General features: G+C 41.9%; 1 protein-coding gene across 6 annotated transcripts in view; it reads right to left on the reverse strand.

Annotated features, from left to right (window-relative positions):
- The window catches only part of camsap1b (calmodulin regulated spectrin associated protein 1b), a 49,194-nt gene that overhangs the window by 22,025 nt on the left and 6,883 nt on the right, over positions 1-20,286 (reverse strand). For 5 of the 6 annotated variants that reach the window (XM_039662074.2, XM_039662075.2, XM_089130064.1 and 2 more), the window contains exons 4-6: positions 11,540-11,701; positions 11,146-11,226; positions 9,521-9,553 (exon numbers count right to left, since the gene is read on the reverse strand). In XM_039662074.2, coding sequence (XP_039518008.2) covers positions 9,521-9,553; positions 11,146-11,226; positions 11,540-11,701 — 276 coding nt within the window. The remainder of the gene's footprint in view (positions 1-9,520; positions 9,554-11,145; positions 11,227-11,539; positions 11,702-20,286) is intronic. The other variant, XM_039662073.2, reaches the window with a different exon arrangement.

The following is a 20,286-nucleotide window of genomic DNA, read 5'->3' on the forward strand; positions in this document are numbered from 1 at the left end:
CATTTGCTCAATTTGAATTGTGTTTAAATCAGTTTGAATGCAATTTAAATCAAGCTCTCTGTCAGCCCGGTGAAACACTAGCAGGAAGTGGCCCAAAACCCTTAGTGGCCAAAACCCGCCACTACAGCTCGCTTCCTCCTGTGTTCTTCATTGCGGCACTCTATCCCTTTCCTGAATGGAGGCTAGGTTATTCTGATAAGTAACATTGTCATAATTTCCTTTTTTTGTTTATACCATAATTTTAGTAAAGCTGTTGCCTTTGATTTTTCTACAAAAAACACTCAATTTGATTTAGATAAAGGAGCTTTAATTCACATTGAAGTACACTTGTTCTTCATTCTGTTTTGTGTTTGCAAGTAGAAATCTCTCTCGTGCTGTGATGATTTGACAGTCATCTCTGCCTGGGGTCCAGCGGGCTGGTTCGTCTAATCTGCGTCACCATCACTGACTGAGAGTGAGTCTCAGACTTTTCTGTATCTTCTGTTGGTGCGGCCCGCAACCCGATATCACCAATCTGGCACCGCCGGTTGTGTTCGAGGTCAAGTTGCTTGAGAGGGCGTACCTCGGTACAGATGCACCGAAAGGCCCGGGACACTGCTGTCATGTGTGGGGCGACAGAAGGACCAACCACGATGCTGACTCCGGCCAGAATGACCTCATTTCACCCCAGGCAAACTAGAAAAGGTATTAAAACCCATCCACTTACTATTTGCCACAGAACCTAGAGATTCCCCTGGTAATTTGAAGTGGTTGGCTTCCTCCTCTCCGAGCCACAAACCGGCTCCAAACAGGCTTAGGCCTTCTCTTCTTCCCCTTTCTAACACTGCTGGTGTACTACTGCCATTTCAGTACAGACCTCCCCATCTCTGATGGTTGCATGTTACTTCAAACTTTGCTAGATTGCCATTGCTCTGTTCTGTTGTGCTCTGTTCCTTTCAGTTCACCTAGAGACAGAACCTCTCTGACACACCAAGGAAAGCTGAAGAATAGTTTGACAACCAAGTCGTTAGCACCAACAGGTGACCCCTAAGCTAGCGCCCTGTCAAAAACCTTCATTCAGACCCATGATGACCTACCCAAATTGTCCCACCAAACGGTTTAACTGTCTGCATCAGTTAACCAAAATTCTCATACACGGCTTAGCCTGTATTATAGCTCGTTAAAAGTAGTCGAACTGGCATTGGTCTGTCTGTGTGTGTTGTGTTCCTCTCGTCCACAGTGAAGGCAGTATGTTCCAGTCCTACAGTCCCACAACCCGCTGGGATGACCTGGGACAACCTGGAGACATGGCTGAGATTCATGACATCTCCATCCCTGCCCAAAGCCACCAGCGACTCAGAGCCCCGAGCCAAGAGCAGCTGACAAAGACTGGGCCAGACACGTCACAACCTCGCTCACCAGCTCAACGCACACGCACGCCTCCGCGAAAGGAGCCGCATCGCCCTGGAGCACAAGGTTGTAACGCCGAGGATGACAACTACCCCGAGCTACCGAAGGAAGTGGAAAGACTTCAAACTGCCCTGTCTAATTTTCTACATAGACTGAAGAAGAATAGTCAGAGAAAAGAACTAAAAAGAATTCAACGAGAAACTCCGACAAAGTGAAGTCTCTTGCAAAGAGCAGAGACTGAACTGAAAGAGACTCAAAAGCCACGGCCTGCGCAAGAGGCCCGTGCGACCACCCACAAGCTCGTTCAGCAGAGACAAGATCTCGAACACGAACTTGACCCACAGAGTTGCAACACTCTGATAGACTGCAGCATGACTGGAAAGGGAAGGACACACACCACAAGCTTCCCCTGACCAGTCTGCACATTTCAGCCAATGCACAAGAGCTGAAAAAGGGGGGTGGAAAAGCCCGCCTTCCACAACATCTCTGACAATCTACAAGACGGTGACCTTTCACCTGCTGTCTCCAACCGGTGAACGCGACACCGACACCCAGCAAGACAGACCCCGGAGGGCCTGTACCATCACCACCGGCTCCGAACGAGTTTTCTGTGGAACTTACAACGAACCTGTAACTGAGGAGGACGCCAGTTTCAAGAAACTTTCCCTCCAAAAACCCGTCAGTCACCATAGTTCTCTCGGCCCCACACTATGCCCACTCAACGAGGCGTGAAGGCCCCCAGTAAAAATTCCTCAAAACCCAAATTATTCTGAACTGCAGAACCAGAAGACACACAGCACGAACACCGTGCAAGACTCTGCGTTTGTAGAATTAGAATTTTACTAAGTTAAAGGAATCTGAGATAGGCATGTAAGCCTCAACGGCCGACGGACTATGCACGACTCTTTTGAAACAGACAGTTTCTAGATGTTGTTTAAATCAGCACCGTTAATCATTAGGTTTCGTGACAGTGAAGAATTACAGAAAACACCAACTCTGAACAGGGCATACAGTACGTTACCCTGACGACAGAGTGTAGTAAAATCACCCGAGTTTTAACTATTGTTAACCTACAGGCGTGCACTCGATCATCGCGACCCAACTAAAACGCAACGTGCAACACGCATCTTGATCGCTGGCTTATCTAAATGCAGATAAAACAAATAGCTGGAATTGACATCTCTACTTTGAAAAAAAAAAACAGCCTTAGAGTCCCAACTGATATCAAGAACGTCAGCATTAAAGCGTAAGTCTGTGTAACAAAGGTATCACCTCAGCAGCTTGTAATCTGTACCGATATCTATTCTGCTTTGGTTAAAAAGAAATCCAAATCGCGGTATGACTAAACCTGTTCCTGACGAAGGAAGCCCAGGACAGAGTTATATGTAGGTAGACCTGGGAGACGCTCCCCCTTTCTACGAAGTAAAGGCCTTAATGTTATTGTTAGATTGATGTAATTCACCTAAATTTTAGCTGCATCGACAAGCAGAAAGCCACCAAACGATCAAAACAAGTTACTCGCGGAAGAGCTAACACTCATGCATGAGAGAGACGTACCTATATATGCTTAGACGAGCTTTGACTCAGCAACAAACCTATTTCCTTACTCTGTAAACAAATAGAACAAGACAAGCTTTGACTTGCAGCAAATCTATTTCCTTACTTTGTAAACAAATAGAAGACGTGTAAAGTAAAGAACAGAGTTCCATGAGAAAATCAGCAAATGCCAAAACACATTTGCGTTTTACTGAATGCAACCAAAGTTCTTGAAAATCATAAAGTATAGGCGCCTCCTTTTAACCCATTAAAACGTGCATGATTCATGTAAAATATACAGACATTCTTCAGATACTGTTGAATTGCTCTGACACGCTCTGGTTCCCATGACAACAACTTGTCACAGGAAGTGTTACCTTGTAATGTCACTTTTGTAAACAAACCAGCCTGGGTGGCTAAGCTAACCTAGCCTAGCGACACGCTCTGGTTCCCATGACAACTTGTCACAGGAAGTATTACCTTGTAATGTCACTTTTGTAAGCAAACCAGCCTGGGTGGCTAGCCTAGCATCAAGCTAACTTAGGCTAAGCTAAACTAACCCAGCACTAAGCTAACTCCGGCTAAGCTAACCTAGCTTAGCATCAAGCTAACTTAGGCTAAGCTAACCTTACCTAGCTCCCATCCAACATAAGCTAAGCTGAATAACCTCCACAGTTAACAGTTAGCATCATTTACGTGAACCCTTACTCACCGCTCGTGTTCCACAGTGCAAAGTATTCTAGAATACTTTCTCAACACCAGTTAGGGTTTTAAATTACTCACTTTCCATGTTTACCATTCTTATTAGCTAAAGTTTACCTTCACAGGGTTAGGAATACTCCTTGCTAACCGTTAAGGGCGAACTTCGCAGATGCCTTGTTAATTAAACTTAAGTTTAACTACATGAAAACTGCGTGACTAACTACAGAATAACGCGTGTAACCGTAGGAATTTTCATCGGCATGTTGACTAAAGCTTTGGAGGGACACACTATGTGGTTTTGAACACCCAACCGCTACAACCCACTATAGTGTTGATCAAAGCAAATCCAAAGTTTAGTCACTAATGCCACTGAACACTCTTGACCTCAGATCATTCCCGTGTTTTGATCACTTTATTTCCTTTTGCTTTATTTTTAATTTTATTTTGCCTCATTGAGTATTCCATTCCTTCGACCTTGATGATAATAGCAAGCAGCTATTCCCTTAGGTCATCTATATGATTTAATTTCATTTCCTCTCTTGTCCGAGTGTGGTTCTATTCCTCATAGGGCCCAGAAAGGAAACAGAGACCCCCTTATTTGCTATGTTGGCTTAGTTTCAACCAATGCACTCGTTTGTGACCCTGCAACGCAAGTAATTTCAACAAGTTACTAGGGCACTACTAGAGTCCTGAGGGTCGATAATAAGCAGAATTTAAATAAGAAAGCGGTCCTTTTCCTATTATTGTTCACTTCGTCGAGCCATAGTGGACCACCAGCTAAGTCCAGAGAAATAATTTAGTCATAAGGACCACCTTATGTTATTTATTTTATCTCGGATATGTCCTTTCCAGGAAATACGCTCGGAACCACACAAGACTTAGCCCTAACATGCACAGCTAAGATAAGGACACAAGAGACACTTAGTTTTATGCTAAACACTTAACTAACTTATTAAGCAGTAGTTCTGAACTTTTAGGGCCATGCATTAGTCACTCACAACAAGTGTGCCAGAATGCCACAGAGCCCCTGCTTAAACCGACCTCAACCTGCCAAGGAACCACTGCCCCAAACCACGGCATGGCTCCAAAAAGGATGCAACAAAGCTAACCAGAAAGGTCCCAAGATTCACTCAGGGCCCTGCATCTACCCACGACATGCAGACAAGACTTTCACTTGCAAACTGTCTAACCAACATGACTGCATGAAACAGATTCTGCTTGATATGGATTACGTCCAGTCGCGAGGTGCACAGCTTCCTAGATCGTCAAACAGAGACTGTCAAAATGGACTACCAGCTGTTGCAATAAGCTTTGATCGCTTAACTCCCTGATCCAGAATCAGACCAAGGGTTATCACCACCGTGGACATCAAGTAAGACCGACTTGAAACTCCACCGACTTCGGCAAGCCTACTTCGAGAAGCAAACCATCAGGTATGAAAAGGATACCAGTTTCAGAACTTTGTTCCCTTAAAACCTGCATCCCACAGTGAGTTAGTCGATAAGCACCCTGGCCTGTGCTTGTAGCCTGTCTACCTCAGCTACGAGACTGGGCCCGCAAAGCTCACATTAAGCAAAGGCTTTGTCCGAAAAGACTGTGTAAAAACCCTCAGACTAACCTGTCTCTGAGCACGACTCAGAGCTGCCCCTAGAAGGCACCCCATACATCACTAACACCTTCACTGAGAGTTAAACCGTTCCAGGCCAGCAGAGGGCAACACAACAGTCATGGTGCTCATCTAACGCCCCAGAGCAAGAGCTCTGAAACATTTCTGGAAGCCAGCCGGCGACCCAGAATGGACCGCCCAGCACCAAGAGACTCAAGCCCAACCAGCCCAGAGCGGTACCCTCTCAACACGCCACTGGTAAGCACAAGTCTGAGCACACATCAGATAACAACAGTGCAGCCACGTCACAGACGGCAGAAATCCTGAAGGTGCTGAAAGCGTTTCTGCACGAGACATCACAAGGAGACAAGTCAGACATCCTATGTCTCAGTGCAAGACCCAAGCCAGACACCCAGAACACTGCTCGTCAGCATCAGACCACAGAGCTCACGGTCGCATCACAAAGCGACAACACCAAGCAGCCACCACAACTGACAGCTGCACAACCTGAGCATGACAGTCCGGTGTCCCACACAAGACCGGTCCTAACCGCTCATCGATCACAACACCAGCCCAGATGCCTAAACTTCTGGGAACCCTAAACAAAAGGGGGGTGGCACAAAAGACTCTACATAGCCACCACGAGAGACAATCATTTGAGCCTCGAAGGCCTCTCAGACACTAGCTCAAACATCACGCTAATGTCAGCCCAACTCTTCGAAAGACTCACCGCTAAAGCTAAGAGTCAAGAACGCACTCTCAAAGCCCAAACATGTGAGCTGAATGAAAACCCTACAGCCAAAACAACTTCTGGCTCAAAACAGGTAGCTCCCATTCATCCATTAGGTCCTATGAGCCTGATTCACCCAGGGTAACGATCAAGAACGATCACGTACCCACTTCTGATTGCCCAAGATCTGTTAGATCGCTTTGAGCCTTTAATAGACTTTAATCAACCGAATGCCTGAGCTCAAGTTCAAGAACCCCTCCCCCTCCAGTCATACAGGTCAAGAGAACCTAACTGGCAGGTCACAGAGGTCACAAGAACTCCCGCAGCCAGCCATGAAGGCACAGCCTCAGCACCAAATGGAGAGGTGAACTTGCTACTCTGCACCTTTCAGCTCACTAAAGACTTTGACTAACCAAATGAACTCTGAAACTACCACCTCTTTACCCCTCCAACCTCCCAAGCCTGCCGTCGGACACATCAGGCAGCACACCAAGAACATGCTGCTCAACGGCCCTACAACTCAGTTTCATGCACCTCGTGACATCACTACGCCACGGCTTGTGCTGCCACGGTGCAGAAAGGGGGATATGCCAGTGTATGCCCAGTCACGCACCATGTGGGCTGCACACCGCAGCACCAGGACATCTCGGCATCCTCAAAGGCATCAGACTGTCCCAGCCGACAGCCGCTGAATTCTTTCCTCCCTTTCTCTCTCTCTCCCCTGTCTCTGTTACAGGATGCTGCTGTGGTCGTCTTCCTGTGCCTCCAGCCAACCAGAGGACAGCTACTGTCGACCGCCTCACCGCCGGGGCCGACATCAGACAGCATATGGTCGACTGCCACGCAAGCAGAGCTAAATGGACTCCCACGCCGCTGCTGTCAGTACGCAGTCAAACACCGGCCTGTCCAGCAACCAAACGAACTGAAATCCCACAGCCAAAAGGTAACTCACAACACAGAGTGCCTCCTCACAGACCATCAAGAAATTGAAAGGAACTGTGATAAATCCGCAACGCACACAGCATTCTACTGAACCAGACAAGTGAGCTCCAGCGAGACAACTGTTCACTGTCTGCCAGAATGACTTTGCTAAAATTCACCAAGCAGCCTTGGCTCCAAGACCCGAGCTACCCTGCTGCAACCGAGCCTGGGTCAAGTCCCAGCCAGGACGAAACCCACGATTTCACCCTGATTCCAGAACTGGAATTATGAACGATGATGGGAGGGGTCCAGCCAAACTGGACTTGTTCCCAGTGACCGCTGTGTCTCAACTGCACACCTGTTGCACTGCACAACTGCCTCACCGGTAGTCCAATCCTGGACTGCAGCTGATTCTGCACTGGGTACCTCTACGGTAATCAACCACACCCTGACACTTGACATCCACGCTGCACAAGAGGCAAGGAAATGCAAACCTCCACAGCCACCACGGGACCCTCAGGAAGAGGGTACCACGCTGGAGACTGCGTCAAACCTCAGCAAGCTGAGCCCCTACCTCAGCCTAGCCGCCGCCTGCCACCTGACCCTCATGATTCACCTGCCATCCGTCCATTGCGATGGTGTCGTTCGATGAAGTCACACAAGGACTTCACCTAACGAAAAGGGGGAGATGTAATGAATCTTGGCCAGGCGAGTTACATCAACACATACACACACACAAACCTTTCACTTCCCCCACACATCGGAATGTGTGGAATGTTTTTGAACAAAGAGAAGGACTTTTGGTGTTTAAAAACATTCAACAAAATGTTTTCAATGGTTTTTATGTATATGTGTCTTCCCCATGTCACAGTGAAATAACTTTGTTTGATCACAGTTTAAATAGGAATTAAAAATACCTTCGTCATGCATTTGAAACATAAGTGTATATTCCTCTGATATAACATAATGTTCCTTGATATCTCTAGAATGCTTATTGAATGAAACACTCGAATATGCATAGAGATGTAAAGTAAAGTGTATTTTTAATTCGTTGTACTGCCAATGAAGATCAAATTGCTATTGCAAAACCCTCATTTAACACACCCCCTTCCACGAGAAGCGCGCGCTGAGGAACAAAAGAAAGCTTCCCGCGTGCAACATCCACTCTCCGATTGGCTCAAGCCAACAGGAAGGGGATGGATTTCTCCAAGGTGATAAATGTGAGAACGCAGGTCCGCCCTCTCTCTCCTTCTGAACTTTCCAGCGCTCAACATGTAAACCTCACGGGACTCTGATCCAACCATGGGTCTTTCCTTTTGTTCGTCTAAAAGTTTCATCTTTTCCTCAAGTGGACTACCAAGTTCGTCTTCCAGGAAAGGAAGTGGACTTTGCCGAACTATCTCCTCGGGTAACGTCACCTCAAAGACTCTCAGCCTTTCAAACACTGGCGCTAAATGCCGACGAACGCCACGTGACTCCCCACGGAACAAAGCAGCCATGAACGAGCCGGGACGGGCCGCGCCAACATGCCGCGGCCGCGCTTCACGTGACGCACGCGCGCCGGACCGGCGCACCTCTAGCCGACACGTGGCCCGAACGGGTCGAGCAACGAGCCCACGACTCACACAGACCACATGTGCCTTGCAAGTATACCTTCTTTTAGAGCTTCTAAGAAGCATTAAGAAGATGTTTTTGGGGTGTCAAGAAAGGTTAACTGACTGTTTTGATGAACGTAACTCTCTCTCTCTCTCTTACAACTCACTCTCTCTCTCACTCTCTCTCTCAAACTCACTTAACTTGCGCGTATCCATTGTCTAAACGCTCTGCGTCGTCTTAGTTTGTGTTTTAATGTTTGTAAATACATGTATCATTGTAACGTAGTGAATGCTTAAGTAGGAACTTTATTAAATACAAAATATGCTTACCTTGACTGATTGTCTTGCTCATGATACGGGTCAATGAAATGTCGATTTAAAGCTACACGCTTTACAGAACTATAAATACCTAAGAGGGTATTCGGTTATATAGCGGGGAAGGCAGATTCTAGTGGCCACAGAATTTGTTTTCACAAGCTATATAACTTAATTGAGCTAATTGATTTTACCTGTCTTGTAAAACGTGGTCCTTGCAATCAATAACAATTAATTTGTGGTGGATTGCGGGGATGCACATGTATGCATATGGGTAAAATTAATAAATTAACATGTAAGACCGGTCTGATCCAAATCTGTATGAATAATTATTAATTATCAATTATTAATTATGATATGCAAATTCCCCTCTGATCAGAACCGACCCAGAATCTTTACAAAGAAATAGACAAATGAAGATGGAAATGACAGCAAAAGATGAGAAGACGAAAGCCAAAGAAAGAGACTCCAACACACACAAACTCACTCTCTCTATCAAACACACACACACAAATTACGCTCAGCGGCATGTGTTAGCTCATAACTGCATGTGCTCAAAGGGTGAAAGGCAGATCGTTTTGCGCGATTACAGCGTGAGCCACTGCACAACTGTGTCTTCCAGTATGCACTGATTAGATAAAAGCGTGACCTGAGTGGTGATGGCGTATGTCGGGACTGACACATACTACGCGTGCAGTGGAGAGGAAGCACTCACAGCAAACTTACAGGTACTAGTTTCCAATACCATTTTGAGGGAGACTATCCCAGTAGCGAGGGAGGAGGTTAGAGGGAAATAGACGGGAAGAGGAGCAGAGAAGATGTAAAGTCAGGGAAGAAAAGAGCAGACAGATGTGAACCTGCTATGAGGTTAGAGGAGAAACAGGAGTGATGCCACTGAAGATATTAGATCATTTCCACAAGCCGTCTGTTGTTACATTATGTATTCAGATGAGTCTTGACATTTCAGTTGACACCTGAGGTCCTGTTTACACCTGGTATTAACAACCGTTGCATTTGATACAATCAAGTGGTCAGAAGATTGTATGTCTCAAACATGTCTCGGGCGGCATTTTTTAGGGAGAAAAAAAAGTCTAATTGTTAGATTTCCAATTAAAATTGCAATTATTTACAAAACCAAAAAAAAAAAAGAAAAAGAAAAACCTCCTAACATTTCCTTCAGTGCAGTTTGAATAAGGTTTTCTAGACACATACAACTCTGTTCACACTTATCTTTAACAATATTCACTTGTGAATGGATTCCTCAAGACAGATGTTAAAACCAGGTCTAAACAGCGCCTGAGAATTAAAGGGTTAGTTCACCCAAAAATGAAAATTAAGTCATTAATTACTCACCCCCGTGCTGTACCAACCCCGTAAGACCTTCGTTCATCTTCGGAACACAAATGAAGATATTTTTGATTGAATCTGAGAGCTGGATCACTCCTCCATAGACTGCCTAAGGGACTGGCTCTTGACGGCCCAGAAAGTCATTAAAGAAAAGGTTTAAATATTCCATGTGCCTACAGCGGCTCAATTATAAGTTTATCAAGCGACGAGAATACTTTTTGTGCGAAAAAAACATAAATAACGACTTAATTCGACTATTCTATTACTTCCTTATGGGCGCATGCGCGAGAACTGAGACGAGGACGTTCTTCTCCTTCGACTACTTTTTGTTACCTTAGGAGTATTACCGCCACCTACCGTATAAAATGATGATCCATATATAAGGCGCTCCGGATTATAAGGAACACTGTCGTTTTTTGAGAAGTTTAAAGGCTTTTAAGTGCACCTTATAGTGCGGAAAATACGCTAATTGAAAAGCGTATGTACAGCGCGCATCTTCCTCTGCTTGTAAACAGAAAGTTTTGCGCTTCCAGCACATCATCTTATACGGTAGGTGGCGGTAATACTCCTAAGCGATGAGCAGCCGGTAACAAGTCGAAGGAGAACGTCCTCGTCTCAGTTCTCGCACATGCGCCCATAAGGAAGTAATAGAATAGTCGAATTAAGTCGTTATTTATGTTTTTTTCGCACAAAAAGTATTCTCGTCGCTTGATAAACTTATAATTGAGCCGCTGTAGGCACATGGAACATTTAAACCTTTTCTTTAATGACTTTATGGGCCGTCAAGAGCCAGTCCCTTAGGCATTCTATGTAGGACTGATCCAGCTCTCAGATTCAATCAAAATATCTTTATTTGTGTTCCGAAGATGAACGAAGGTCTTACGAGGTTGGAACAGCAGGGGGGTGAGTAATTAATGACTTAATTTTCATTTTTGGGTGAACTAACCCTTTAAAGAGTTTGTACAATCTATGAGTGAAACACTTGTGCTGTAAAAGTCTGGTACCTTCTGTTGACTTGGAGAATCCAGCAGATGCTGTTTTGATTTGTGCTCCATCTCTGTGATCTCCCTCATTTTCAGGTTCACCTGCAGCACAAAGAAGGGAAGTGCTATGATACATATAAAATAATTCACAATAAACATCTGAAATCTCTAAAGCCTTCTTTTAAAAGTGCTGGCAGAAATCTTCATGCCTGCATGAATGGACATGATCTGGCCAAGCACTGAAAGGCCCCCTAAGCGACTAGACAAATGCAGGCTAAGCTATTAGTAAATGTAACACAATATGTCTATTCAAACAGAAATTTCACCATTTAAGCTGTCCAGTTAAAAAGCATCAAGGACAGTTCCAATACAAACAAGACTCGACTAAGGGCCACACCCTTCCCGAAAAACACACCTTGTTGATCCAGAAGATCATAGCATCCTCAAGGTCAAAGGGGAGCTCTTTGGAGGCACTGAATGTGGAGAACCGCTTCACGCAGGACACAACCTTCTCGATGCTGATCATCTCCACAGTGTAGGCCATCATCAAAGCATCAATCATGGGGATGTGAGAACTCTGTGCCACAAAACAGACAAAGAAGTGTCACATTACTGCACTTTCATACAGCACAATGCATTGGATCTATAAATTTCAAGATAGCGTAAAGTACATTTGTAAATGTAGAACTATTATAGGGATATTCATTTCATTTTTTTAACATCAAGAAAAGCTCTTTAACCAATTATAAACCAACACGATTGTTAAATTAGAATTCAATTAGAATGGATAAGTGTCTATGACCAAGATATAGTTTTATTTAATGCCAAGTCAGCATCTAAGGCTATTTTTTTATGGCAAAAAATTAAATTACAAACACACAAAAATCATATAAATACTATAAAACCAAGCAAACAAACACAGTCATATTATACATTTTGATTTAAATTAACATATGATTAAAAAAAAAACTATCTTACTAAATAAGTCCCATTCAAAATAAGTGTTTATTATGTTTTGCTTTAAACATTTTGCTTTATTTACCGGTAGTTATGTTATTTCCAAATTTAATAATAAAAAGCAACTTGTGCGAGATTTATCCCTTTCTTTTCTCTATCAAAAATACAATTTTATACAGTACGTGTGTATTTTTAATTGGTCAAAATTCTTACCGTCGGTTAGCGGTTAGTTAAAGCTGCAATACCTAAGATTTAGATGCCGCTAGAGGGCGCTACATTCAAAACAACAACAACGGCTTTGCTTGATGACGACGTGGAGGAACGCGGAATGATGGGAACTGTTGTTTTCAACTCCACCGTGGATAAATCAGTCAGACGGGAATCGAAAATTAGTTGTCATGGATGAGGTAAAGTTCGATTTCTATAAACGTTGCGTTTAATGACATGCTTGTTTTTCATTAAACTGAAATAACCGCAAGAAAAGTCAGGTTTAAAAGTAAATTAGTTACTGTACGAGTCACTGGACGAAGCTATGGTGGAGAGGGTTTGAAGGGGCAGGTCTCTTGCAGGAAGTTGACGTGGCTGGTCCTCCTTTTTGGTAACTTTATAAAAATAAAAAATCAGGTACATTTGACACATCTTTTCATGTCGTGTAAGTATTCAACCACAGCTAACTTTCACAAAATTAAAGTTAAGGGGGTCGCACACCGGACGAGAAGCTCAGCGCCGCGTCACGCCACATATATAAAATTTGAACACATTATTATCTATAAGTGTACACATACCAGCGGCGCCATTCGGCGTCTGCCGTCTGTCCGCGGAGCCCAGCAACGTCTCAGGACCCTGTTCAAAATCCTGCTGCGCCACAGAGCGCCATTTACATAGTATAAAATGTTAATTATTTTTGTCTCAAATCGTTGCTAATGGACCCTGACTTCGCCCTATGCTTCAATATGCATTTAGTTTTGCATTCATTTACAAAAATCAGCTGCTTGAATGACAATTGCTGATGTTATTAGATTTTTCAGGTGAGATTCTCAATTCATTCAGTTAACGGATGATCTGAGGTAAAGTTTTCAGACTGCAAACTCAGCAACGATTGTATTTAATTGTACAGTACAATCATAACATAGAACAGACATTATCTTCATTTCCTGTCATTAAACATACCAATATTGCTGGCCATACACTGATGAGAAAGTGCGCGTCCGGTGTTCGATAACGTTACTGTGGAGTTGTCCTAAACGTGGCGCGGTGCTTCTCGTCCGGTGTGCGACCCCCTTTACAGCCAACAGTTCACATTCCGATAATAAATTAGAAGAATAATTGTGCTCCATTCCATAACAAATGCGCGAAACAAGCTGACGTTTGTTGCTTGATAGACGCTAACGCACAACTACAACTACCGCATTTGTCCAGGACTACACGTAGTACGAGCGGAAACCGAGGTAAGCAGATATGATGCGATTGACTGGCGACTCCCAGCTCACCCCTGCTCATACGCCCCGTTTCCTTGGTTAAAATCTCAATTTTATCGCGATTTAAACATTGTTTGAAACATTTGGAATATTGTAAGTTATCATCTTAACTAAATATATAACACTGGCCTTGTGATTTTGGTATATTTTAATGCAAAAATCTTAGGTATTCCACCTTTAATTGTGAGCAAGAACTATGATCATCAAAAACTTTGTTGTTTCACACCAGCATCATGCAAAAAAATGTAAATAAATGAATATTATTCATAAATATATTGCATATGAAAGTAAAATGTTTCTTTCAGTTTTTCACAGTATATTGACAAAATTGGTACTTTGTTATAGCCTAATAAAAGAAACGTCTCCTTATACTCAAAAAGTCCAAATCTTTAAGGGTGCTGCTCCTCCTCAGACTAAGAAAGGAAAAAATGTGCACAAAACTTTGAGGAAACAAAACAAATCTCCTTTTAAGCCCAAAGAAGGTCATACTGCTCTAGCTAGTCTAGTTAATTTGCCAAAAATCAGTCAAGATGAAGTAAGTAACATAATACTTCACATTTCTAATGAAATGTAAAAACCTTTAAGTAACATTCCTCATGCTGGCTACAACCGTGTACACTACCTCATGATTTGAATAACCCATTACAAAATACACCAAGCACTTGAACATTCAGTCTTAGTATGAGACTATGAACAAAGCCCATCCAGTTACCATGGCAACCCCAACAGCAGTCAACGACTAGTTCATAAACAAAGCATTGCAATCTCAGCTGACTGATCCGTGACTCAAAGTGTCAGCAAACTCTCACAGTCTTTTTCTCAGATAGCATGTCAGACGACTGACAAGTATAAACCAGAAGACTGGAATGTGATGGACTTTGGACTCAGATAAACGTTGTACTAAAGCAGAAAAGCACCCTATCACACTAGTTGTACCATATCTGCAGTATGTGTACTATGCAGCACACAGTATGAAATTTGCATTAAAAAAACAAGATGACTACATTTCCCAATACGTGCCATATAACCAAAGCACACTGTGTCCCCCAACGACATACTGTCAACTTGACTAAATCAGTCGTTAATTTTTCAAATGTCATTAGTTGATCAGACAACCAAGAGTTAAGATATTTGACACCAATTAAAATTGCAAAACAACTGGTATCATTAAAGCATGCTCTACCATTTAAAGGTATGCGTGTTTTGATTCATGTGTAAAGGTCATAAATGTGTGTGAAAGAAAGAAGTCTCTTATGCTCAGCCAAAGTTGCATTCATTTGATCACACAATTATTGCATTTATTTGCTGCTCAAGAAACCTTTTTATTATTAGCAAAGTTGAAAATAGTTGATAATAATTTTAGAAAACATGATAGTTTTTATTCAGGATTCTTTAATAAATAGAAAGTAAAAAAAAACAGCATTTGTTTTAAATAGAATTTTATAACAATTTAAAGTCTTTACTGTACCCTTTGATCAATTCAATGCATTTTTTTAAAAACTTGCGGACCCTCAACCTTTGAATGGTAATGTACAGTGCAGTAAGCAATACACTAGTATCCCATTCCAAGTTTTGCCAATGGGTCAACCTAATTTAGTGGTCAGGCAGTTTTATAACAATTTAAGTCTTTACTGTACCCTTTGATCAATTCAATGCATTTTTTTTAAAACTTGCGGACCCTCAACCTTTGAATGGTAATGTACAGTGCAGTAAGCAATACACTAGTATCCCATTCCAAGTTTTGCCAATGGGTCAACCTAATTTAGTGGTCAGGCAGATATCCATTAACATTTAAGGGGTAATGAACTGGCTTTTTAAGTTTTATTATATTGTTATCTGAGGTCAACTTATGACATTGACTTGGTTTATGCATTCAAAAATATCAAAATTAATAAGTAATAGGCTATTTTCTACCCTAGTTTTGAGACTAGCTTAAAAACGCTAGTTCATTAACCCTTAAATGTTTAATGGATATCTGCCTGACCACTAAATTAGGTTGACCCATCAGTGCGAGACGCCCATAAAAACCGAGCGTTTTTAAGCTAGGCTCAAAACTAGGGTAGAAAATAGCCTATTACTTATTAATTTTGATATTTTTGAATGCATAAACCAAGTGAACGTCATTAAAACAAAAAAATATCAAAATTAATAAGCAATAGACTTTTTTCACAAAAACCGGAAATACGTAATCGTTGTGGAAACAGAGTTCCTGTCAACTGTCGACACAGACAAACCTACTCTGGGAGGAGAAAATTCAAAGTCTTCAAAACTTCGAAAAAATGTAAACTTGTCATGGTCCAGTTGTAGATGACTTTGTAAAATGCTGTGGTGATGCTTGTCTGCAGCTGATGTATCTAAGACCAAAGATATGATATTGATTTCAGAACTGAAGCTCATTCTTCCCAATATAATACGTTCATTAAAGGTAAGAAGGTGGAGTGTGTGGAAAGTTATTAATATTTAGGGAGTATTATTTACAATAAACTGCATTTTGATGTGAATACCAGAAAGAAATATGTTAGTTTTATTCAACAGTTATCCTCTAGGTAATGAATTTTTTGCACTGCTGTTGCTATAGAACGATCAAAGATGGAGAACAATTTATACAAATATTAATTTATCCCTTGTACACTCAGATCGTTAAATACTCAGAATGGTATATATTAATATTTTAAATGTATGTAGCCCACTGTTCTGTGTTCTTATTTATCTTGTTTTATATTGTGATGTATATTTTTATGTGCTTATTCCGCTGGATACAAATATCTTAATAAAGTTGAACATGAACTAACGTTACTTTAAAATACACAAATCATAAAACATAAAAAATAAACAAACAATGACGGCTTAGTGAATGGTGACATGAGAAGTACAGAAGATCACAGGATCAATAACATCCCGCCAGATTGCCTGAATCCATTTCCGTCGAACTTCATCGACAGGGAACTGACGAGGGAAGGAATGAAAACGACAGGTATGGCTGCTTTTGGGAATAACAAAAAAGATCGGTACGCAACAACTCTCACTAGTTGCCTGCGGCGCTATCTGTTATGAATGGAGCGGAAGAAGATTACCACGACACTTGCGTATTTCCGGTCACAAATAAGGAAGTTGTGAGAAAGGTCTATAGACTATTTTCTACCCTAGTTTTGAACCTAGCTTAAAAACGGTCAGTTTTTATGGCCGTGTCGCACTGAAGACTTGAAAGTAAACGCCCACTGCTGTGAGTGGAGAACAGTTTTGCATATTATGAGTTTCAACTTGTTTTGAAAATGTCCAATGTTGTAAAATGGCAACCGGAATGATTCGCCCATATATGTTCGGCCCACAGTCCGTGTGTTGCACAATTCCTGTCGGATCCAATATAGACGACACAGCACCGTTCTTTACTCTTAATCGGTCTGCGAAAACAGTCTTGTTTACAAAACAATCCTCAGTGAAATGAAGCGAACAGATGGACAGGGTTATACCCTCGTCAGCTAGAACATCATTAAAAATAAAGTTTATCCATGCAGTCCTATTGGAATCCAGAGGAAGCTTATGCATCGACTGTCTTCTTCCACAACCAGGCGCTGCATAATATTCTGTATTGCTTGGTAGCTCAATCCGGTTTGTCATCACGAGGTAGGCCTATGTTATTTAGCTATGCGTGTAATGCGCAAATCGGTGGGCGGGGCTAAACCGTCCGTGTTGAAGTAGGCGTTGATCTTCTTCAGTGGGGGTGGGGTTTTATCCTCTTTGAAACTTACAGGATATTTTTATAATATGATGACCTCTTAGATGTCAAAAGCTCAAGGAAAATTTGATTTCTCAGTTCATCACCCCTTTAAGCAGAGAATAAAGAGCCTGCTCTGGGACTTCAAAACAGTAAATCCCTAAGGGCCACGTTAACACAGTAGCATTTAAGCCAGACGTCAGCTAAATAGAATGGTAATTGGTAAACATGCTTTTTCGCCGTACACAAATAATTCACAAGGTGCATAGTCAATTAAACTCGATTAAAAATAGCACTTCATGTCATAAAGTTTGTAAATCCCTGTTGTGACTTTTACTAGTGAGGAGACTCCATTCTGACAACTTGATGCCAGGTTCAAATCACATAAATGTGCTTTGTGCACCACTTTAAAAGTCATCATGCTGTACCTACACAGTACACACCCCACAAAGCCATTCTGTTCGGTCTAACAGGTTTGTGTGGATCAGACCGTATTAGGCTCTGCACAGGGTGTGGGCTCGACCACAAAGATTTGAATTTCAAGTGATAAAAGCACGGTTGAGTGTACAATGCTGATTCACCAACATCAGTGATTGCCATTCACTGGAGAAAGCACATCACTGGCTAAAAAAAACAAACAGCTGTGAATCAATGAAATCCACTCCGCTCTCAATCACATAATAGTTTGGACAGGCGATTGTAGTGGTTATACGTGAAAGGAAAAACACAAGCTGGATATGCCAACAATAGCAGCTTTCTCCTGTCAGTGCAGAGATATCTACAACAGGAAGATCTCTGCAAACCACAGTTTCCATATCACATTTGCTTTTTCTTTGTCTGTTTCTGGACTGTAATTAGTGCTTGCTAAGGCAACCATCACGATTATCATTTCTTCCTCCAGAGAGAATGCTGGTGCCTGTGCTATGGATGCGAATAATACTTCAAATAATGCTGTTACTGCTTTATACAAGAAATATAAATCGAAAAGGGGTCATATGGATCATATCAGGAATGTCTTTTAACTTGGGGCTGTAAAACACTACCTACAAACCACCTAAAACACCCTAGCAACCCCAAATTAATATTACCCAGACAAACAGTATCTTGGCAGCAGAATATCATGGAAGGCTGGGGATGGGCTTTTTTGACCTGGGGCTGGGTACAAAGGTCCATATCTTGGCAGTAGAATATCAGAGATATGGGGGTAGGGCTCTTTTGACTAAGCGCAGTGTACAATAACAAAATCAAACACCCTGGTGAGGACTTTTGCGCGTACACACACAAAGAGAGAGATTGCACTGTGCACACACACGGGAACATTCAATAGCACAACAGAAAGTTGTTGTGTAAACACGATTGTATTAATAAATTAACATCTCAACTGAATCTCTAAATTATCCACAAGTTTCCGAGGGGCGCTCCTGTAAAAAATAAAGTGGGTGAAACTTCCGGTGAGGCGGCGGAAGTAGCATTCCAATGGTATTTTGTGTGTTAGTTAGCGAAGAGGCTAGCTGTTTTTCGGAGAATTATTTTACTATTTAAAGACGCAAATCTTTATGAGAGATGTCGTTACGGAGCTCATGGACAACATGTGCTGTTCGCGGTTGTGTATAACCGGACTAAACTAGTTCAGTGGCTTAAACGTGATTGTTTTAAACATAAGCTGAAAACGAAATCAGAGTGATCCTGCCAACGACTGTAGTTTCCATCACCTCCCAAAAGACGACGAATCTTCCTGTGTACATTTGTTTAAATTCTTAATATTCTATAAACTTTTATCAGCATGTGTTTGGCTGTTCTCTACTGATGTTGCACCTAAACTCAGGATCAAAGCCGGTGTTGACAGAATACCAAATGTGCCAGTTAATGTATTCAAGTAGCACATTCATTTATAATTTTAAATAAACTCCAAAGCACAATGACTAAGTGTGTATTTTTTATTTTAATTGTTTGCCAGCTCACACAACTGTCTGTCACCATGCCTTGATGAGTATTGATTATTAATAATGTTATTATAATACTCCCAATCAACGACTGCGGAGGTTAAAGGTAGTGTTATTTCACCTTTTTTAATTTCGTTGAGGTTGTGTTCCCACATCGTTAGCTAGTTTGGATCGCTATAACTTGAATGACTGTCAACTGTTGAATGAACGAGTGTCAAGCATGTCAAATCGTGCTTTGTTTACTTCCAACCGGAAGTCGCGCCCACTTTTGACGCAAGGCCTCATGGGGCGTAGGAAACTTGTGGATATTACTCGGCAAAAACGTGGTGACGTCACTTGTTTTTGAAGTGATTAAACCAAGGGCGTAGTTTTGGTTTTAACATCAGGGGCTTGAAGTGTGAAAAGTTTTAAGTTAGAATGCTAATTTTACGATGGCGCCTGACGGGTGTTCTTTTTTTTTTTTTTGCCTTCACATCTTTTAATTAATGCTGTGCATGGATTATCCTTATACTTATTTTAAATATATAAAAATGTGAATCATTTATTAATAAATATATTAGGGCTGTCACGGATCGTTGTTGATCCGTATGGACCAGGCCCCACGGTTCGGCACGGACGTGATTCGCAGATTGCTTGCAAAGTTTTATCATCATAGACTGAAAGTTGTGTTTTGTCTCACCAATTTACACATTCAAATGACTATAAATCAATCAAGTGAAGGGACAACTCTATTCAAACTCTGAGAACCATTTTCAAAAACTGAATTGATATTTAAAATGCAGTCTGTACTGTTGCTAAACTGCGGACGCGTTCAATCATTAAAAGAGCTATTAAAAGCACAAAAGTCTGCGCAAGAGACGTTGTTCACGACGCCCGACGCGCGCTCCGAAATGCACTAAAACGAGACAAGAAAAGTAGGCTATCGCCTCATTTTGGGCTTCATGTGCGCATCTAAACCATCAAATATACATAAAATATAAAATGACCTGCTCTGAGATTAATTTAAACACAGTTTGTCTTAATTAAATAGTTGGGAGAAAATGATGGTGCATCAGTCATCTATTACAGT

This window comes from Pimephales promelas, chromosome 4 (assembly GCF_988280905.1).
Source record: "Pimephales promelas chromosome 4, fPimPro1.hap1.1, whole genome shotgun sequence".
Classification (NCBI taxonomy): Eukaryota; Metazoa; Chordata; class Actinopteri; order Cypriniformes; family Leuciscidae; genus Pimephales; species Pimephales promelas.